Raw genomic sequence first — 23,801 nt, forward strand, 5'->3', positions numbered from 1 at the left:
AAAAGAAAGGATGTCAAATCTTTGGGAACAATTAATTTCTCAAAGCAAAGAATCTTTGTGCAATGAAGTTAACGCTTTATCATGTCCCCTTCTAATTTTCCATCTCTATTCTGTTAACTTTAACTCTTCCAGTAGTTGAAAGGACCATCTTTAGGGAAGGATGAACATCTGGTGCATTTCCAATATTCACTGACGTTTGAAAAATTGCCCATGAGCAGATCACATTCCTTATAAGGCCCGAATGTATAATAACCCCTTGGGTGAAGCACTCGCAACTGATCTCAGCCCAAACTCATGCTGGAGGACAAGGAAGGAGAAAGTTGCTGAGAAAGGTCTAAACATTTCAAGAAAAATTCATAGATTACATTCGGGATTACATATCATAGAAACATAGCACAAAAAGTGGCCATTTGCCTCATCTTATTTGTTTCAGCTCTTTAGATAGAGATGACCAATCAGCTCTACTTCTTTGCCTGTTCCTAACGGATATGCTTTTTTTTAAACCTCTCTTCTTAATCATATCTTGCGAGAAATTTCCCATCAACAATTCAACCAATATGTTACTCCTCATCATAAATCAGAGAGAGAAAACCTCACATCTACTGCCCCAGCCTAATTACTGTAAATGACCGTCATTACTTTTAATAATAAAAGTAAAAAGAGCAGGAGAAGACCTATGGTTATAGCTGATGCTAGGATTCAACTCCACATTATTCCATTCTCAATCATGGATGGTCCATTTTCTATTCCAGTGTTAAGAATGTTCAATATATTTAATAAAAAATTGAGGGGACAGTGGTGGAAGGATAATATCACTGGACTCGTAATCCAATCACCCAGGCTTTTGCGCTAGGTCACTGGCTCAAATCCAGCATGGAAGTTGGAGGATTTTAAATTCAGTTAATAAATCAGGAATATGACATGACACTCCATAATGATCACCACAATAATTATAAGATCCTATCAGGTGTTCAATAATGCCCTCTGGGAAAGGAAATCTGGTTTGGCCTGTTTGCAACTCCAAACACTCAGTGATGCAGTTGACTCTAAAATATCCAGTAAGTCACTCAGTTCAAGGACAATTAGGAATAGGCAACAAATGCTGGCCTTGCCAGTATCATCTACATCCCACAAATGAATAAAATTTAGTGATGATACATCCACCATCCTCTCAAATAGAGGATTTCAAAGATTCACAACCCTTTGAGTGAAGGGAGTTCTCACCTTAGTCCGAACTGATTGGGCCTTTGTGTAAAATAGTGCTGGTTCTTGAATGATCGAGCCAGGGGAACATTTCAGCAGCTAAATCCATTAATAATCTTGAACGTTTCAACGAGAGCTTATAAACACATTTTGTAGAATCTCTACAGTGTGGAAACGGGCCCTTTGGCCCAACAAGTCCACACCGACCCTCCGAAAAGTAACCTACCCAGACCTATTCCCCTACCCTATTACTCTACATTTCCCCTGACTAACATACCTAATCTACACATCCCTGGACACTATGGGCAATTTAGCTTGGCCAAATCACCTAACCTGCACATCTTTAGACTGTGGGAGGAAAGCGGAACACCTGGACAAAACCCACGCAGACACGAGGAGAATGTACAAACTCCACACAGACAGTCGCCTGAGGCTGCAATCAAACTAGCGTCACTGGTGCTGTGAGGCAGCAGTGCTAACCACCGAGCCACCCAAGAGCTCTTTATAGATGAACCTGACTCCAGTTACCAAGCCAGCAACGTTCACTGTACTGACTCCAATGCAAGTATATCCTTCCTTTTCAATTACCAAATTTATACCCACGTGTGGGCAGCACGGTGGCACAGTGGTTAGCACTGCTACCTCGCAGCACCAGAGACCCGGGTTCAATTCCCGCCTCAGGCGACTGACTGTGTGGAGATTGCACGTTCTCCCTGTGTCTGCGTGGGTTCCCTCCGGGTGCTCCGGTTTCCTCCCACAGTCCAAAGATGTGCAGGTCAGGTGAATTGGCCATGCTAAATTGCCCGTAGTGTTAGGTAAGGGGTAAATGTAGGGGTATGGGTGGGTTATGCTTCGGCGGGTCGGTGTGGACTTGTTGGGCCGAAGGGCCTGTTTCCACACTGTAAAGTAATCTAATCTAATCTAATCTAAAAATACCCCTCAGCCAGAGGGTGGTGAATCTGTGGAACTGGTGTGTATTTAAGACAGGGAGAGATAGACTCTTGATTAGTAAGCAAATCAAAGGTTACAGGAGCAGGAGAATGGGGTTGAGAAATATAACAGCCATGATCGAATGGTGAAACAGATCTAATGAGCTGAATGGCCTAATTCTGATCCTATATTTTACAGTTTTACACATAATACTTCAGGTGTGGTCTCACAAAAGACCTGTACAATTCGAGCAAGTCCTCTTTATTTTAGAATCAGAGTCATTTGTACCTGTCCATTTTCAGACTTTGTAGCAGTTAGCTATAACTGAGTGATTAGCTAGTCGATTTCAGAAGGCATTTAAGAGTCACCAACATAGCTATGGATCTAGTGTAACGTGCAGACCTCATTAGTTGAGGATGGCAGGCTTTCCTTTCCTAAAGGATATCAGTGAAGCAGATATTTTTTAAAAAATGACAATTGACAATGGTTTCATTGGCACCATTAGACTAGCTTTTAATTTCAGATTTATGAATCGAATTAAAATGTGTCATGGCAGGTTTTGATACACTGTCCTCAGAAAAGTTGCCTGGGTCTCTGGATTGCTAGCTCAGTGACTTATGTTGTTGACAGTCCCAATTTTACCATGAATATTTAGGGAACACATTTAAAATTCAATTTTGTTTCTTGATGGATACTTAGTCCTGTAATTCTACTTGGAGCAGCTTTACCCTGCACCAATGCCAACCTTAATCTCTGAATGTTTTATACTCACACTGGATGTGAAAGATTAGAAACAATGTCTCTTACTCAGCTCCATTTGATAAAAACCAACTTGCCTCATAGAAACAGGTTAAAGCAAAATCTAACAGAACGAAAATCCAGGGCAAAGAGGTAGGTTTTAAGGAGTGCCTTGAAAGAAAAGATACACCTTGAGATGAAGGGGAAGTTTAGGGACAACATTCCAAGGATTAAGATCCAAACAGCCGAAATCATGACCGCCAATGCTGCAGCAATCAAAACCAGGCACACTCAAGTGTCAGGTTTACGAACATACCTATGTGTGAAACAGAATACCGACCTTTGGGGGGGGCACAGAGATTTCAGAAGAAAGAGAGGGGTGAGAACATGGAGGGATTTGAAAACGAGGATGAAAATTTTCAAGTCAATTGAAAGAGATAAACCTTACCTTAAATTATTGCAGAAGATATTGTCTACATTCCATAGAATGAAGCCCATCAGAAATACACCTAATGATGTGTAGGCAAGGGGCCTCAGCCAAGGGTAAACCCTGGAAAAAATGTTTTAAAAAGATCATTAAGTTGTTGAACCTACATCCATATAGGATGTTCTTTGAGTGTTCAAAGTATTTTATAGCTAGTACTTATAGATCATTAGATGTGGGAACCAAATCACTTGTATTCTACAAATTGTGAATCAACAAATGATTTTAAAAAGTGCCCTGATTGGTGCTGGTTAAAGTAACAAGTTCAATTACACTACTATATGAAACTGGTAGATAACTGTCTCATAACGAAAGAACTAGCTTTGTTCACTTCTTCAAGGCATAGATATTGGAACTGAGTTGACATGTCATAATATCCACAAATCTTATGGATGTCTCTCAATGCCACATCAGTTCCAAGAGAAGCAAAATTTTCAAACAGTGCCATAAAACCTCTATTAGATTTCAGGATCATAGAGGTCAGAAAACTTGTATAAATTGATAGTGTCATCAACAAACTTCAAACAAATCTTGACTTCATAGCAATAGAGTGCTCTAATGAAATGTTATCATTTTTATGAATTTAAATCTCACTCTTCCAGCAACAGAAAACAACGTGCAACCAAGATTTGAAGATCATGAAATCTGATATCATTTCAAGGGAGAAGATCCAATGTAAAACCAAAATCCTCTAGAAATTTTACACCACATACAGCAGTAAATCCCATATTATATAAGGACATGCTGATTGCATTTCAAAAATTTTATTTTAACTAGAACAACAACAAAATATTAATGATTTCGATCAGATACCACAAAGGAACATTTGTCTAATTTGTCTTTCAGTGATGTGCTTCTCAAGCCCAAAGCTAACATTAAACTCTGCAGGAACTATATGCCTGTGGAATGACCCTGTTTTTATCACTCCCACACTAAATTGAAACATAGAAAAAAGTGCTCTAAAGATCACAAATGTGGGAGAATAGCAGCCAAAGTTCAAGATGACCGAATTACATTTATATTCAAAACAAACAAAAAGAAAAACAAACACACATCACAAGAAATAATATTTTTGAAACTGTGCTCAGTAATGCATGTTGTCTCTTTAATGCTTTAACTCCCTATGATTTACTTCCCTGTTTACCTTGCTTTTTCTAAGCTCTTTTTAATCCATATCCCTTGGTTATTCAAATCTGAGCAGCCCTGAAAAGTGAACGTATCTAATGAATTAGAACAGTGCAGCAAGCCTAAAGGAGTTTGGTTGAATTAGATCCTGTGTAGTCGATAATAAGTTATTAAAAATATATATTATCTACAGAACAAGAGATTAGAATGCAGGTCATTTTTTTCCATTAAATACCTTCCTTAGTGATTCTATATTGCTTGTTGCTTAAAGCCACATCATGTGTGATTCTTGCCATTTTGCAAATGTACAATGCAGTGTTTTACACATGTGATTTGTCAATTTGCTGGCAATATAAATGTCCAAATGGTAGACAAGTGAATCTCGATATCTGACAGCAAACTAACTTATAAACCCCATAAGCCCAAGACTCAATCTTCTCATATCGGCACAGGCCTTCAACCAAAGGTAAAGGTAAAGCTGCCATAGTCATACTAGATCATAGATTACTCTCTCATTAGAGACACAGCTGGTGGTATTGATTTAACCTGAGGGTTACCATGCCTCAGGTGAGGGGAGGAATTCAGACGGTTAAGTTCTTCGTGGTAATCTCAGCCAGTGTGGGAATTGCACCCACAATATTGGCATCACAAAGTGGCCATCCAGCCAACAGACCCACATCCTTCAACAAAATGAACCTGATTAGTAGTCAAAATGTTAATTGTACAACAGAATTAATCAAATTCATTACTTTACTGCTAAAAAAAATTGGTAAAGCTTGTCATCTTGTACTCCAGGACAATTCATAACAAATGTCAAAGTCAAGAGAAAACAAAACATTTGCACTGTATGAGAAGGGAGGGCCGATTGATTGGCAAACTAGACTCTAATTTGTACTGGTGATGTAATGGTAAAAGCACCAGTTAAAATTGACTGACTGTTAACTGTCAAATTTTGCTTACGTTTTAAACTAGACAGATTGGCTGGTTACTCAGGGCAATGCCTTGACCAATGAATCAGAGACTGGTCACACCCATTTTACTGAGCTGAAACAGGTGAAAAACAGAGCCTTGTGCACCAATATTTGTAGCTAGAAAAGTGTGTCAAATTGTGAATTGTTTTAGAGTGCCCAAATAAAATCTTTGACAAAGTATACAGTTTTTCAGCAAAACTCAAGTCTTGAATTGCCGAACAACCATTTTTTTTATTACTCTTGTATGGTGTTACTAGTGTATTAACAAAGGCTGTGAGAGCAGGAACATGCAGCCTGAGCCGACAGTCGGCGACAGTGGGAGCCGGCAGCCTGAGGCAGCGGCAGGAGCAGGAACAGGCTAAAAGGTGGCGAGAGCAGGCAGCTCAGGGCAGCGCCTGTGGCAAGGTAGAGTCTGGATTGGGAAGCATTGAGCCCGTATGAGGAGTGCAAGCCCAGCACGTTTTGGTGCTTATGGACTGTGGTGTTGAACTGTTGAGCGTGTTTCTATGTTTTCTACTTTTTCGTAAGAAAGACTGTAATGGTTAACTTTTTAAAGATTGTTTCCTTTAGTTTTCTGCTTTGTACCAAGAATCTGTTCTAGGTACCTTTGTATGGGCAACACGGTGGCTCAATGGTTAGTACTGCTGCCTCACAGCGGAAGAAACCCATGTTCGATTCCAGCCTCAGACAACTGTCTGTGCAGTTTGCACATTGTCTCAGTGTCTGCTGGGTCTCCTCTGGGTGCTCTGCTTTCCTCCCACAGTCCAAAGATGGGCAGGTTAGGTGAATTGGCCATGCTAAATTGCCCACAGTGTTCAGGGATGTGTAGGTTAGTTGCATTAGTCATGGAAAATGTAGAGTAATAGAGTTGGGGAATGGGTCTTCGTGGGTTACTCTTCATAGGGTCAGAATGGACTTGTTGGGTCAAATGGCCTGTTTCCACACTGTAGGGATTCTATGATGGTTTGTACCTAAGACGGTGCTGTAAGTGGTGACTTGTCAACTTCTCACTGTACTTACTGTGATAATAAACCTCATCCAATTCAATTCAATAGAGTGGGAAAGTAGAGTTGAGGTAGACGTTCAGCTAATTGAATACTGGTGAAAGTATAGGATATACCAGCTCCTGCACCTTCTATTCCCTCATGGGATGTGGACATCACCAGCTGAACTCATTCCAGGCTTTTGACCACAAACACTGAAGGAATGGCAACATTTCTCTAAGTCAGGATGGTGAGTAACTTGAAGGGAGGTTTGCAGGTGACAGTCAAAAGATTAAAAAGAAATTAAAAGTAATTTGCTCATGTCATTTTTAGTCATAATTACTTGATTGTAAAAGCAACTATAGATTTAAGAAAAACAATGAAAAAGTCCATTTTTCCAATATATGCCTCAGATTGATATGTAGGCTATTTTATGAATATCTAAATCACAAGGTGAAAGTGCAACATAATTTGCACATCAGGTATGATGCCTGACCTATGAGAGATGTAACTGTTTGAAGTACAAATCTTTTACTAAATAAGCTGATAATACTCTGCCAATAATAGATTTACAACCACAGAGTGATAAAAATCCTGGTATCACATCACAACATTGTGCAGTACAAATAACCTTTACAAATTTGGACTAGAGTCATACGATCACAGATGTACAGCCCAGAAACACACCCTTCGGTCCAACCCGTCCATACCGACCAGATATCCCAACCCAATCTAGTCCCACCTGCCAGCACCCGGCCCATATCCCTCCAAACCCTTCCTATTCATTTACCCATCCAGATGCCTTTTAAATGTTGCAATTGTACCAGCCTCCATCACTTCCTCTGGCAACTCATCCCATACACACACCACCTTCTGTGTGAAAACATTGTCCCTTAGGTCTGTTTTATATCTTTCCCCTCTCACCCTAAACTTATGCCCTTTATATCTTTCCCCTCTCACCCTAAACTTATGCCCTCTAGTTCTGGACTCCCTCACCTCAGGGAAGAGACTTTGTCTATTTATCCTATCCTTGCCTCTCATGATTTTATAAACCTCAATAAGGTCACCCCTCAGCTTCCAACACTCCAGGGAAAACAGTCTTAGCCTATTCAACCTCTCCCTATAGTTCAAATCCTCCAATCCTGGCAACATCCTTGTAAATCTTTTCTGAACCCTTTCAGGTTTCATAAGATCCTTCCAATAGGAAGGAGACCAGAATTGCATGCAATATTCAAAATGTGGCCTAACCAATGTCCTGTACATCCGCAAGGTGACTTCCTAACTCCTGTACTCAATGCTCTGACCAATAAAGGAAAGCCACCTTCACTATCTTATCTACTTGCGACTCCACTTTCAAGGAGCTATGAACCTGCACTCCAAGGTCTCTTTGTTCAGCAACAGTCCCTAGGACCTTACCATTAAGTGTATAAGTCCTGCTAAGATTTGCTTTCCCAAAATGCAGCACCTCACAATTATCTAAATTAAACTCCATCTGCCACTTCTTAGCCCATTGGCCCATCTGACCAAGATCGCATTGTAACCGGAGGTAACCTTCTTTGCTGTCCACTTCAGTTTTAAAATCCAAGGTTTAATAAGTTGTGCAATGTTTGAATACTACTTACCATGTGACAACATATACTGATCGTAGGACTAAACAGCCGACTAGGAAGCCATACATAACCTGCAAAGAGGAAAGAAAATGAAATACTAAGTTCAAATGGACACAGTAAATCTGATAGCTTTAAAGACTTTGCAATCATTGTTACCTTAGCACTTGGGAAAATATTCATGCATTTCTATTAAACAATTTTGACAAACACTTATAATTACTACACTTGTATTGTTGGATATGCTATCAGTCTGCTTGAATCAGTGGTTGGCTGAAAGAAAACAGATTTAAGCTTCATATTTTTCATCTTTATTACAAATATGAAAATGACACATTTATTTACACAATATATTAAGTTTATTTTGGCAAAGAATACCTGTTCTGCTTCAGAGGTGCAATGCACCACCCAAGGAATTTTAACTTGTGGTTAGAATTCAAATGGAAGATTACTGAACAATTCAGAGTGCAAAACCAAACTCAAACTGAGCTTAGCATGTCAGGGTTTACAATGTTAAAGCCCCACCTTGATTCTTACTGGCAATGCAAACCTTACCTTTCCTATATTCGCTGAGCAAATGCATGAAGTCTCTCCAGATGTTCTTTGAGTGGGAAACATTCCAGTGTAACATCAATTTTAAATGGAAATTACTATGAAGCCCCTTTTGTATTTTTTGCACATCGTGTATAGTACATAATGATTTTGCAGCACTTGGAGGAGAGCAGATTTAGGACAGAGTGGAGGAAAACTTCTTCACCCAAAGAGTTGTGAATCTGGAATTTCTAGCCCAGTGAAGCGGATGAGGCTACCCTGTTGAATGTTTTTAAGGCAAAGATAAATAGAGTTTTGCACAGTAAAGGAATTAAGAGTTATGGTGAGTAGGTGGATAAATGGAACGAAGTCCACAAGAAGATCAGCCATGATTTTATTGAATGGCGGAACAGGCTTGCGGGGCCAGATGGCCTACTCCTGCTCCTGTTTATGTTATGTTCTTATGCTCACTTGTATGAATTTTTGGTACTGAATTCCCAATAGCCAAAAACAAGTAATTTTATGTGCTGATTGTGTGGACCTTAAAGGCAGCTCTGATAACCTATTTGTGCACTTAAATATCAGTAGTCCCAAAAACTAGGAAAAATCAATAATAATTTCATCGATACAAATACGAAGACTCATGCTAAAAAGACGAGGTGACAAATAGAAGCTCACACCGGTCTGGTCAGTTAGTAGGTAAAAACACTGTCCAATTTTGTACTAAATACCGATGAGTAGACAGTCATGGGATTTATAACTTGTAAAAAGTGCTGATCTTTGCTTAGGCAACACACAGCAGCATCACTCGGCCCACTTAGTCCCTCCCAAGCAATAGCAGGTAGGAAATAAAATCAATCAAGATTCCCAGACCTATAGGAAGCCTTTGTCATTAGAACCCTGCCCAATACAATTCAGAGTCTTGGGGAGGAGAAGTGAATAAAAAAATGCCAGTGAATAACCATAGAATACAAAGTTGAGTGGCCAAGAGATAGTAAGGTCTACAGATGCTGGAAGCCAGAGTCAACAGATATGAAGCTGGAAAAGCACAGCAGGTTAGGCAGCATCTAAAGAGCAGAAAAATCGGGCTGAAACCCTGTGTCAGAGCGGATGAAGGGTTTCAGCCGGAAACGTTGACTTTCCTGCTCCTCGATGCTGTCTGACCTGCTGTGCTTTTCTGCTTCACATCTATTGAGTGGCCAGGTCACTCTGTGTATACAGAAATAGGTGATCAATTGCACAGAGGTGCCACATAAACATCCACAAAAATGACAAAAGAAGCAATAGTCCCCCTGACAATAATCCCATTGTCCTCAGACCTCCCAGCAAATTAAAATATTAATTCATGCTGCATCACAGATTATGAAGATTTTCTTCTTAGCAATTAAGGCTAGCCAAATAAAGTCTATACGCACACATTGACAAGAGGCTCATTTTTGGAAATCTTTACAGCTCCATGATAGTCACAAATATTGCTTTTCAGTAAACATTAGGGTAGAACTAGGCTCTGCCCAACTGTGGTCTGAATTAAAAATAGTATTGAACGGACATTAGTACGAGTTAGGCAATTCTATGTTTAAATCTTTTGGAAGCAACAGTGTGATCAGATGAGTAGAGAAGTGTAATTAACCCTAAATTTAAGTTAGACATTGAGTATGAAAAATCAAATACTTGGAATTTAGAAAAAACAATGATATCATGATGGATACATTTGAACACAACAGCTCATGACATTCAGCCCCTCCAACATGCTCTCGGTTCTTCAACGAGGCTGTGGGTGATTTGATCATGGTCTTAACAAGTGGGCGGCACGGTGGCACAGTAGTTAGCACTGCTGCCTCACAGCGCCAGAGACCCGGGTTCAATTCCCGCCTCAGGCGACTGACTGTGTGGAGTTTGCACGTTCTTCCCGTGTCTGCGTGGGTTTCCTCCGGGTGCTCCGGTTTCCTCCCACAGTCCAAAGATGTGCAGGGTCATCTGCACTATACTAAATTGCCTATAGTGTTAGGTAAGGGGTAAATGTAGGGGTATGGGTGGGTTTCGCTTCGGCGGGTCGGTGTGGACTTGTTGGGCCGAAGGGCCTGTTTCCGCACTGTAATGTAATCTAATCTAATCTATTTTTCTGCCTGTTCCCAATATCATTGTGGATCAAAAACTAACTCAGCCTTGAATATATTCAATGTTTCACTGCTCACAAAGAGAATTCAAAAGCCTGGTAACGCCCAGAGAAAAAACAAAACCTCCTTACCTTGATTTAAGTTGAAGGCTCATTATTTTTAAACGTTAAATGGTACCCACCCAGTTCGAGATTTCCCCACGAGGGAAAACATCCACTTGGTGTCTACCCTGTCAATTCCCCTCAGGGAATTACAATAAGACTACTTCTTGTAACAATGTTACAATAAGACTACTTCTTATTCTTCTTAACTACTTCTTATTCTCTTCTTAATGAGATGAGCATTTTGGGAGGTCTTGCATTATGAATCCTTAATGCAAATAAGCTTAACTGATGTGACATAAAACAGTTTCTGCATCTGAAATTCAGGACAAGGTTTATTTAGTATGATTGGCATCCCAATGACTTGTGGAAAGCACCACTCAAGCCAAAGGTTTTATTGTTGAGCAAAAATTATTTCCAAGTAACTCAAACTGCTTCTACCTGTCAGACATGAAACCCTAACTACTTTAGCTTAATATGAATTGAAAAGTGTGGAACTGGAAAAGCACAGCAGCTCAGGCAGCATCTGAGGAGCAGGACAGTCAACGTTCGGGCATAAGCCCTTCATCAGGAGCTCTGCTGCTCCGCGGATGCTGCCTGAATGGCTGTGCTTTTCCAACACCACACTTTTCAACTCTGATCTGCAGTCCTCACCTTTCTCCTAGCTTAATATGTTACAGTGTAAAATCTTCTATCCAGATACAACCCATGTTTGGAGGAACAGAATACAAAATTGAACTACTGGATGATTTTCTACAGCTCAAGTGGACATTGTATGAAAACTACATGCAACTCTCCTCAAAAGTGCTGGAGTAGAATAGATAGGTCAGAACTCAGATTTTGGCAAAGCACCAGCTTTGTAGACTTTAATTTGAAAGTTACTAATGAACAAGTCACAGAAAGCTGTAACCATAGCCAGAGTTGTCTTTGTCCCCTCCTCCTGGCTTTGTACTGATTAGGAATACATTTCCCAAACATACTCTTTCATTGGAAACTTTGCAACCATGCCTTCAAATGCTGTGAATGCCTTACAGAAGGCTGAACTCATTTTCAATTTGGCAGTGCCTGTGAAAAATATGCTTCCAGCATTCTGTTTGTGGTGACCTCTTCTGCTGCAACATACAAATTTATTTAATTATTTCTGTTGATTTTGGCATGTGATAAGGGACAGGGTATGGGTTAGAAGTTGAATGGGGGTTAAACTAAGGGGACTCCAAAGGTTTATGGCTAGTCATTTCCAAGCAGATTAGAGATGCTCCATATATACAAAATTACTTCATTCTAATGTAGAGCATTATACAACCTATTAATATAGTTTCAGATAAAATCCATTGATGATATTTGTACTTTTATTCCTTTTCCTATACTCCTCTACTACTTAAGATGCTAACTCTTACAAGCTTATGGTTCTATTTATGTTGCCAGTTCTCCAGTACCTGCCCCGAGTTACCATTTCACCTTCAGCAAACATGCCGAAGTTCAATTCTAATGGATGAAGATACCTAGGAGTCACAGGCCAATAACCAGAAAGTAAAATTCTGAATAATTACTCAACCACATCCTCCCAAGAGGTTCACTAAAGGCAACTGCAACATTGCAATTTGCTTCAAATCTCACAGCACAAACTTACTCAGTTTTCATGTGCATCCTAAATAGAATCACACTTTGCCCTTTCAGGGCAAAGAGGTAATTCGTTCAAGTATTAAGAGCACGATCTGTATCGTGAAATCTTTCCTCAGTTCACAACTGATGTACAGCAATGAAAACCACTTGAACTTTTCCCCAGCACTTATGTATATACATTGCAGCTGTGAGGGGAGAAGATAAAGTTAATTCTGTAACACGTGCAATCACACAAATTAAATACCAAGGTAAATGCCTCAATAACTAGATATCAGGTTTCTTTTTATAAAAGATAAAACCTTTGAATCAAGGCATATCTACTAAGGTCAACATTTGTAGCATAGCTCTAACTGTCAGGATAATAAAAGCAAGATACTGGGATGCTGCATATCTGAAATAAAAACAGAAAATACAGAGAAAACTCAGCAGTCTGGCAGTATCTATGGACAGAGGAACCGAGTGCACATAGCTGAAAGTCCAATATTACATCTTCAGAACAGAAATGTTAAAGATCAGACTCAACTTTAATGGTCATGAGCTTTTTGATGCTTCAGAAGTGAATGAAAATTCACATCAAGCAGATTGATATAGGTCTGGAGTTATGTACAGGCTAGACAGGACAAAGACAATCTGTCTCCTTCCTCACAGAACATTACTGAACAGGTAAATAAAACAAAGAACAGCAGATGTTAGAAATCTGAAGGGTCACTGAACTTGAAACTTTAACTCTGCTTTCTCACCACAGACATTACTGAACAGGTTGGCTTTTTATGACTAACAGCTTTACAATCACCTTCCCCAAAGGCACTTTAAGATTTTAAATGCAGACTTCAAATACTCAAATGGTGGCATTTAAACTCCCAACCTCTGGATTACTAGCCATGCAGCCTTCCTACTACATTAACATATCCCTTCAATGAATACTGTATGTAATTAGGACGATGCAAGAGATGCCTTAGACACGGGAGATGGAGTCTCACCAACATTACTGCCAACTAGCCGCAAATTGATGACGACCTACCTTACATCTGGATTCCTCAAGAGTCAAGCATGGTATATGCATGTTGAAGTTTTATTCTTGATAAATAAAGGCTAGCCACAACATTATTGTGATTTCACTGCTGATAATTTTAACAAAGATTTAAAAGGATATGGGCATTGTTGGTCAAGTCAGCCTTTGCTGTGCATCCCCAAATTGCCCTCAAGATGATGGCACTGAGCTGCCTTTGTAAACTGCTGTGGGTCACTAGATGTAGGCCCATCCAGGTGCCAATAAGAAGGGAGTTAGGAATACGTACCAATGGATCAAAGTGCTTTTTACAGAATCTGTTGTAAGGCAGACAATTTGACTTTGAAATCAATCTACATGTTACAAATATGTACGAATTGTTCAAACTGCTTTTTACAGGATCTATTGTAAGGCAACATAATCCCCCACTAACAACATCTTGGAGGTTACTCTTGACCAGAAATTAAACTGGACTCACCATATAAATACTGCGCCTGTAAGAACAAATCAGAGATTAGGCATATTGCAACAAGTAACTCACCTCCTGACTCACCAAAGTCTGACCACGATCCACAAGGCACAAGCCAGGAATGTGATGGAATACTCCCCATTTGCCTGGATGAGTGCAGCTCCAACAATACTCAAAAAGCTTGAAACCACCCAGGAGAAAAAGCATCCTATAGAATGGCACCACATCCACAAACATCTACTTCCTCCACCATCAGCACTCAATGACAATAGTCATCCACAAGAAATTCACTAAACATCCTTACACAGCACCTTCAAAAACCATGTCTACTATCATCTAAAAGAACAAGAACAATAGATTCATGGGAACACCACAACCTGCAAGTTCCCCTCCAAGCCACTCACCACCCTGACTTGGAAATAAATCTCCATTCCTTCACTGTCATTCGGTCAAAATCTTGGAATTCTCTCCCTAATGGCATAATACATCTATTTACAGCACATGGACCGTATTAGTTCGAGGAGGCAGCTCAGCACCATTTTCTCCAGGGGAACTAGCTAAAAGCAATAAATGCTGGCTGAACCAGCGATGCCCACTACTGAATTACAAAAAAAAGGGAGGGTTGAGGAAAGGAGAACTGACTCACCCCTCCTCATCTGGTCATGTTATCAGGTCAGTATCAGGTAAAGACAGCTTAGTTTAGGGACTATAACAATAAGCTCCCTCACAGGGTGCACTTCATTCCATAATTCTACATGAATACACATGTACCATTACATGAAACCTCCTTTCTTCCTGAAAATTAACTGTTGGCAAGATGATGTCAATCGTAAAACAATAAATCTGTTTATGTAATAAAGAAATAAGCAGAAATTGTTCTCAATAAAATGCAATCTATTTCATATGAGTCCAATGTCTTCCTGTTTGTTAACACACACAAGATGAAATTCTAGATGAGTCTGCCAAAACTTAGGCTTTAATAGGAAACATAGGGAATAAATTGTTCAAACAAAGTTGGTTCCTAGGTTAAGAAGTTCCACAGTTCAGAACACGAGTTTGGCACAGAGTCTTAGAGATGCACAGCATGGAAACAGTCTCTTCGGTCCAACCCATCCATGCCGACCAGATATCCCAACCCAATCTCGTCCCACCTGCCAGCACCTGGCCCATATCCCTCCAAACCCTTACTATTCATATAACCATCCAAATGCCTTTTAAATGTTGCAATTGTGCCAGCCTCCACCACTTCCTCTGGTAGCTCATTCCGTACACGTATCACCCTCTGCGTGATTAATTGAGAAAGTTCTAGAGCAATGATATGAATAACTGTCCATATTGGGAATTGGTTAGCTCATGTAGGGTGGATCATGCAGAGATTGCATGAGAACAAAAGGATGAGGTGGATGCTATCATAAACTCATAGTATTGTGCTAATTTTGTTTTGAGGCAGAGTGGAGGTAACTGAATGTGGTGCTCTGCCAAACCTGACCTGGGGAATGCTTAATTTGGACTAGGGCATAGAAACACAATTGTTATGATGCAGGGGGCCGTTCAGCCCATTGTGTCTGCAGTCGTTCTAAGCATTTTAACTTCGTGCCAATATCCTGCCTTTTCCACACAACTCCTATGTTGTTCCTATTTATTAATGACCTCTTGGCATGCCTCGATTGAATCCACCTCCACCAAACCTCAAAGCAATGCATTCTAGACAATAATTACTCACTGAATAAAATAAGTTTCTCACCTTGTATTTGCTGCTTTTGCAAAAGACATTAAAATTTGAGCTCTCTGGTTCGTGACCCTCGTGAGCAGGGAAAAAAAGTTTCTCCCTCTCCCCTGTACAGATACAGCATGAAAACCTGCTCCAGATCTTCTCTTAGCTTTCTCATCTTCAAGAAAGAAAGAGTGTGCTATTGAGGGAGTCCAGCCAAGGTTCACCAGACTGACAGCAGGATGGCACGACTGATATACGAGGAAAGACTGGATCGACTGGGCTTGTATTCACTGGAACTTAGAAGATTGGGGGGGTGGAGGTGGGACTTCATAGAAACATATAAAATCCTGACGGAATTGGACAAGCTAGATGCGGAAAGAATGTTCCTAATGTTGGGCAAGTCCAGAACAAGGGGTCACAGTCTAAGAATAAGGAGAAAGCCATTCAGGACTGAGATGTGGAAGAATTTCTTCATTCAGAGTTGTGAACCTGTGGAATTCTCTACCACAGGAAACTGTTGGTCCCTCTTGAATATCTGTAATGAACTGTCCCCAAGAGGAACCTGGATGTGACCCTTGCAGCTAAAGGGATCAAAGGGTATGGAGAGAGTGTGGGAATGGGATACCTAGATTGCACCATCAGCTATGATCACACTGGATGGTGGTGCAAACTCGAAGGGCTGAATGGCTTATGACTGCACCTATTTTCTATGCTTCTAGGATTCCTCCAAACTAACCTTATAATTGGGATTGCTCCTCCCTGGAACCATTCTTTAAATCTCTTTTGCACTCTCTCCAATGTGTTCACATCCTTCCTAAACTGTGGTGTCCAGAACATTTCTTTTAAAAAATCATTCACAGGATGAGGGCATCGCTGGCAGGGTTGTGTTTATTGCCCAACCCTAATTGCCCAGAGGGCAGTTAAGAATCAACCATATTGCTGAGAGTCTGGAGTCACATGCATCTCAGACCAGGCAAGGTTAGCGATTTCCTTCCCTAAATGACATTAGTGAGCCAGATGGATTTTTCCAACAATTGACAATGGATTTGTGGTTATCATTAGACTCTTAGAACTGTACACAATACATTTAATTGTATTGCATACAGGTTCAACATTACCTCCCTGGTCTATGTTGCTCTTAATGAAGCCTAGAATTTTATTAAAATACAAAAACAATCTAGAATATCAATTATTTTTAAAACTGCTCTATACCAAGCCTGCCACCTTTAATGAATAATGCACACATACACCCAATTCCAATTCATTGCCCCTTAAACTAAGGGTGTGCAATGATTTTATAATGAAACTTCATCACCATTGCTACAATGTAGCCACATTTTTTTCACAACAAGTTCAGCCATCTTCAGTGGTGCACATTTACAATGCTCTGGTTAGCAACACCCAAACTCAAAATAGCTTTTAGTAAATGCTGCAAGTAACCACAAAGGATACATACATGAAAGTACAGATGAGAGCAGTACTTTTGCCAATTCAGTGGAAAATCTCTAGCCCATCTCCATAACAGCAACTAACTATCCATCAATCATTGAGACTTTTTGATCTTATTGCCATAGTATCAATTAATAGAAGAAATAAGCTATAATTTTTAGCTAATGGCAAACAGAATAAATTTTCTCTAATTATATAGAATTTAGAACACAGAAATAGATCACTCACCCGACTGGGCTACGCTACTATTTATGCTCAAACATGAAACCTCCCATCCTATTTCATATATCATCATATCAATAATTATAAACATAGATGGAAACCTTAATACCTACAGTGTACTAATTTACATAAGAACATTAAAAACAACGAGCAGTAGACTGTCTGGCCTTTCAAGCCTGCTCCGCCATTCAATAAAATCATGGTTGATCTTTTCGTGCACTCAGAACCACTTACATGCGCTCTCACCATATCCCTTAATTCTGTTATTTTTCAAAGGAAATCCACCTTGGCTTTAAAAACATTTACTGATGTAGTGTCAACTTCTTCCCTTAGCAAGGAAGTCCATAGATTAACAACCCTCTGGGTAAAGGCGTCCTTCTCAATTCAGTCCTAAATCTGTTCCCTCTAACCTTGAGACTATGCCCTCTTGCCTTAGCTTTATCTGCCAGTGGAAACATCCTCTCCACTTCTATCTTATCCATCCCTTTCATAATTATTTTCTGTTTCTCTAAGATCTCCCCTCATTTTTCTGAACTCCAATAAATATAATCCCAATCTACTCAGTGTCTCCTTATAAGATAACCCCCTCAACTCCAGAATCAACCTAGTGAACCTTCTCTGCACCCCCTCCAGTGCCAGTACATCCTTTCTCAAGTAAGGAGACCAAAATTGCACACAGTACTCCAGGTGTGGCCTCACCAACACGTTGTATAGCTGCAACATTACTTGTCTGCTTTTAAACCTTCTACGATTCATGCACAAAGATACCCAGGTCCCTCTGCATTTTACCATTCAAGTAATAGTCCTTTTTACTGTTATTCCTACCAAAATGTATGAATTACATTTATTAACATTGTATTCCATCTGCCAGATCTTTGCCCAATCATTCAATGTATCGATGTACATCTGCAAGATTTCACAGTCCTCTGCATACTTCGCTCTGCCACGCATCTTAGTGTCATCTGCAAACTTTGACACACCACACAGTCCCCAACTCCAAATCATCTATATAAATTGTAAATAATTGAGGTCCTAACACTGATCCTGAGGCACACCAGTATTCACTGATTGCCAGCCTCAATGGCACTCATTTAGAGTCAGAGATGTACAGCACAAAAACAGACCGTAATGAGTTTTGAGATTTGTAGCTCAGGTTGAGGTTTTGGATGTAGGTTTGCTCGTTGAGCTTGTAGGTTCATTTCCAGACATTTCGTCACCCTACTAGGTAACATCTTCGCCTGAGGCCCACTGAAGAGGTTACCTAGTAGGGTGACGAAACGTCTGGAAATGAATCTTCAAGCTCAGCGAACAAACCTACATCCAAAACAGAAACAGACTAGATTAGATTAGATTAGATTACTTAGAGTGTGGAAACAGGCCCTTCGGCCCAACAAGTCCACACCGACCCGCCGAAGTGCAACCCAACCATACCCACTCCCCTACATTTACCCCTTCACCTAACACTACAGGCAATTTAGCATGGCCAATTGAACTAACCTGCACATTTTTGGACTGTGGGAGGAAACCGGAGCACCCTGAGGAAACCCACGCAGACACTGGGAGAATGTGCAAACTCCACACAGTCAGTCGCCTGAGGCAGGAATTGAACCCAGGTCTCTGGCGCTGTGAGGCAGCAGTGCTAACCACTGTGCCACCGTGCCGCCCACATGCCGACCAGAGATCCTAACCTAATCTCGTCCCACTTGCCAGCACCTGGCCCATACCCTTCCTATTCATATACCCATCCAAATGCCTTTTAAATGTTGCAATTGTACTAGACTTCACCACTTCCTTTGGCAGCTCATTCCGTGCACAAACTACCCTCTGAGTGAAAAAGCTACACCTGAGGTCTCTTTTACATTTTTCCCCCTCTCACTCTAAACCTATTCCCTCTAGTTCTGGACTCTCCCACCTCAGAGAAGAGGTCTATTTATCCAATCCATGTCCCTCATGATTTTATAAACCCTCAGTCACTGACACTCCAGGAAAAACAGTCCCAGCCTATTCAACCTCTCCCTATAGCTCAAATCCTCCAATCCTGGCAACATCATTGTAAATCTTTTCTGAACCCTTTCAAGTTTCACAACATAATCCCGATAGGAAGGAGACCAGAATTACACACAATATTCCAACAGTGGCCAAACCAACGTCCTGTACAGCTGCAACAATGACCTCCTGACTCCTGTACTCAACAAACTGACCAATTAAGGAAAGTATACCAAAGTCTTCACTATCCTATCTACCTGCAACTCTATCCCCACTCTTTGCTTCCTGTTAGTCAACCAATCCTCCATCCATGCTAATACTCTACCCCTAATGCCAAGCATCCTTATCTTATGCAGCAGTCTCTTGTGTGGCACATTGTCAAAGGCCTTTTGGAAACCTAGGTGCACCACATCCACTGGATCCCCTTTAACCACCTTGCTCAAACTGTGTTCATAGAATTCCAAATGATTTGTCAAGCATGACCTGCCCTTCATGAATCCAAGCTGCGTCTGTCCAATGGGACGATTTCTATCAAGATACCCTACTATTTCTTCCTTGATAATAGACTCAAGCATCTTCCCCACTACAGAGGTTAAGCTAACTGGTCTATAATTCTCCATCTTTTGTCTACCTCCCATTTTAAACAGTGGTGTCACATTTGTTGTTTTCCAATTTGCTGGGACTGCCCCAGAGTTCAGAGAATTTTGGAAAATTACCACCAGTGCACCTGCTATTTCTCCCACCACCTGTTTTAGTACCCTGGGGTTCATTCCATCAAGGCCAGGAGACTTATCGGTTGTTAGCTCCATTAGCTTGCCCAACATTGGCTCTTCCGTAATAATGATTGTTTTCAGGTCCTCACCTATCTTCGACTCTTTGTCAATTACTAGCATGTTAGCATCCTCCAATGTGAAGACGAATAAAAAATACCTGTTCAATGCCTTGGCCATTTCATTATATGTCCCTTCTCATCCTCGAAAGGACCAACATTTACTTTAGCCACTCTTTTTCGTTTTATATATTTATATAAACTTTTGCTATCTTTCTTTATAATCTGTGCTAGTTTTTTTCTCATTCTTGTTACTTTTCTTTATAGCTCTTTTTGTGGCTTTCTGTTGACCTTGAAAGTTTTCCCAATCTTCTAGCTTCATGCTGTTTTTGGCCACTTTGTATGCCTTCTCTTTCAATTTGATAGCCTCCCTTATTTACTTAGGCACCCCTGGCAGATTATCCCTTTTCTTACAGTCCTTTCTTTTCACTAGAATATACTTGTGCTGAGCACTTTGAAAAATTTCTTTGAAAGTCCTCCACTAATTGTCAACTGTCCCTAAAATCTTTATTTCATATCATACTTATCAGTATAATGCAGATTTGCAGCAGTCCAGAGTTTACAAGTTATTTTTCTACCTTGAGGTTGCTAAGTGTCATAGAGTCATAGAGATGTACAGCACAGAAACTGACTCTTCAGTCCAACGCGTCCATGCCGACCAGATAACCCAACCCAATCTAGTCCCACCTGCAAGCACCTGGCCCACATCCTGGTACACCCTTCCTATTCATACAAGTGGATCTGTAGTGTAATAGATATAGCAGGTACAAGCCATTCGACTTCACTGCGGGTTTCCTGATGACTATTATCTCTCACCCTCTCTAAGCTGTAGATCATTAGGAAAATGAAAATAGTTGAAACGGATAATGGTGAATAGGTTGCCATTCTGCAAACTGTTTTCAAATCCCTTAATGGCTTTTCCCCTTCCTAATTATGGAAACATCTCAAGCCCTATTAATCTTCTAAGATCCTCACATTTCTCCAAATCTTTCACGAATCCATGATTTCCATTGCTCTGTTGGTAGTCTATGCTTGTCTGCCGAGTGCAAAATTTCTGGAATTTCCTTCCTAAATTTCTCCTCCAAGATACTTTTAAATTCCTATCCTTTTAATTAATCTTTTGGTCATCTATCTTAACGCTTTTTCATTACGTAAATTTTGCTATATCATGGTGACATTTTGTTTGACAATGCTCTTAATAAAACATTCCAAAATGTTTCAAATGTTAAAAGGTATCAGACTCATTTCACAAGCCCGTGAACACATGGAGGGATAGACATTTTTGCTTTAAATTTAAAATGCCAACATGGCAAAGGATTAACTAATGTCTGAACATGCTTCCGGAAAGATCTTAAAATGTAAGTGACTGGGTGGGGTTCCCTTCCACGATTGGGCATATGAAGACAAAATTCAGCTGTGGAATTCATTCCTTCTATTATTTACAGACTTACTCAAAACGCAAAATCAATGGACTTCCAGAGTTAACTGTCTCCAAGCTAAACACTTAACACCAGAAAGCTGGTATAGATATGAATAGCACATCCATTTCTATTCATTTTGCATTAATTTCCATTCTACAAGGGAGAGAGTACCCCAACTTACATCATTTTTCTTCTCCTCAGAAGACAAATCACAACAGATAACCAAAGCAACTGGACAATGTGAACATACATAGACCACCGATTAAGTACAGAAAGAATTCAATACCATAAACGCACTTTGCGAACAGAAATGTTTGATCCATTATTCTAAACCATTTCTAGCTGTGCTGGAAAGAAAATCAATTTTCAAAGTTGCTACTTTGCATCATGTGGATTGTTGGCACTTAACTTTGGTTATCTACATTCCTTGCAAACAGAATCGCCACCACCTCCACCCCTTCAAAATTGGAAAAAGAAAGCTCCAAATGTGATATATTTACAAGTACTGGAGTTGCTAAATAGCAGTACCAATGTAAATGTCGAACTCACACCACATATTTGGGCTGAGCAATCTCAATTCTAGAAATCTGTTCAGATTTGCCTCCGCTGCATGGAACCTGAAATGTCTCCATCACTTGGGATCAATGTGCTCTTAACCTGATTGTCTGCCAGCCAGACAAATCAGGTATTGCAGCAAGTGTTTGGTTGCTATTTTGTACATTGCTCTGATACCTGTGTGACATGTCCTATGCTTCATAAAAAGTATCAGAACAAGTTACCTTGGTCTAGTGACTCACTGTCAAGGACACTCTTTGTGGTGTAGAGCTTGAGTCTCTACCCCTGGACTGAAAGACTCTGGTTCAAGTCCCACCTGCACCAGAAGAGTGTAATTAGAAAAAATAGGTTAAATTAGAAAAAAAGATACAAATAGATGATGCCAAACAGCACTGATGTGAAAACACAACCCTGCCTTACTTCACAAATAAAGCAAAGAACAGTCGAACCTGGAGATCAGTAACAAAAACCGAAATTGCTGAAAATACTCTGCAGGTCTGGAGCATCTATGGAGAGAAAGCGGAGTTAATGTTCCAAGTCCAGCTGCCTTTCTCCAGTTTCTCTCCACAGATACTGTCAGACTGGCTGGGTTTTTCCAGCAATTTTGATTTCTGTTTGTGTTTTACTTCACTTTCCTCCAGGAAGGAGTCTGTTGAAGAAGATTTCTCCTTTCATTTCACAATGAAAGGATTCACGATCTGAAGTGGTTCGATTTGACTTATGCACGATTCATGTTAATGAAAAGACACAGTGGAATTTCTTTTTAACCAAGTCATTTTTTGGAAACCACATGGTTCCAGATAATTGTTGGTCTTGGTAGTTTGAACTCACTTCAGGGAAAACTGTTTTAGGACTGGGCTTTATGGCTGTTTCATTTGGCCAATATATACAGGCTTAGTGTTTGATTTTGAATTGAAGAAAACATGTCATAGAACAATTAGCTCATGTTTCTGAAACACTTGCTGACAGGTCAGGGTAAAACTCGATTGCGCTTTTGGAAGGTCGGCTGAAATAACTTCTCAATATTCGCCTGTCCTGAACAAGATGTGCCTCCCCAGACACCTATGCATTATTAGTCCATAAGACCATAAGACATAGGAGTGGAAGCAAGGCTATTCGGCCCATCGAGTCCACTCCGCCATTTAATCATGGCTGATGGGCATTTCAACTCCACTTAGCCGCATTCTCCCCGTAGCCCTTAATTCCTTGTGATATCAAGAATTTATCAATCTCTGCCTTGAAGACATTTAGCGCCCGGCCTCCGCTGCACTCTGCGGCAATGAATTCCACAGGTTCACCACTCTCTGGCTGAAGAAATGTCTCTGCATTTCTGTTCTGAATTGACCCCCTCAATTTTAAGGCTGTGCCCATGGGTCCTCGTTTCCCCGTCTAATGAAAACAATTTCTTAGCGTCCACCCTTTCCACGACATGTATTATCTTGTAAGTTTCTATTAGATCTCCCTTAACCTTCTAAACTCCAATGAGTACAATCCCAGGATCCTCAGCCGTTCATAGAACATAGAACATAGAAGAATACAGCGCAGTACAGGCCCTTCGGCCCTCGATGTTGCGCCGATCCAAGCCCACCTAACCTACACTAGCCCACTATCCTCCATATGCCTATCCAATGCCCGCTTAAATGCCCATAATGAGGGAGAGTCCACCACTGCTACTGGCAGGGCATTCCATGAACTCACGACTCGCTGAGTAAAGAACCTACCCCTAACATCTCT

The 23,801-nt window shown here is 40.5% G+C and overlaps 1 protein-coding gene across 1 annotated transcript in view; it reads right to left on the reverse strand.

Annotated features, from left to right (window-relative positions):
- Positions 1 to 23,801, reverse strand: part of acer3 (alkaline ceramidase 3) — a 204,402-nt gene that overhangs the window by 27,464 nt on the left and 153,137 nt on the right. Inside the window, exons 7-8 of the mRNA XM_043692440.1 lie at positions 8,057 to 8,115; positions 3,320 to 3,421 (exon numbers count right to left, since the gene is read on the reverse strand). Coding sequence (XP_043548375.1) covers positions 3,320 to 3,421; positions 8,057 to 8,115 — 161 coding nt within the window. The remainder of the gene's footprint in view (positions 1 to 3,319; positions 3,422 to 8,056; positions 8,116 to 23,801) is intronic.

Source organism: Chiloscyllium plagiosum, chromosome 6 (genome assembly GCF_004010195.1).
Source record: "Chiloscyllium plagiosum isolate BGI_BamShark_2017 chromosome 6, ASM401019v2, whole genome shotgun sequence".
Lineage (NCBI taxonomy): Eukaryota > Metazoa > Chordata > Chondrichthyes > Orectolobiformes > Hemiscylliidae > Chiloscyllium > Chiloscyllium plagiosum.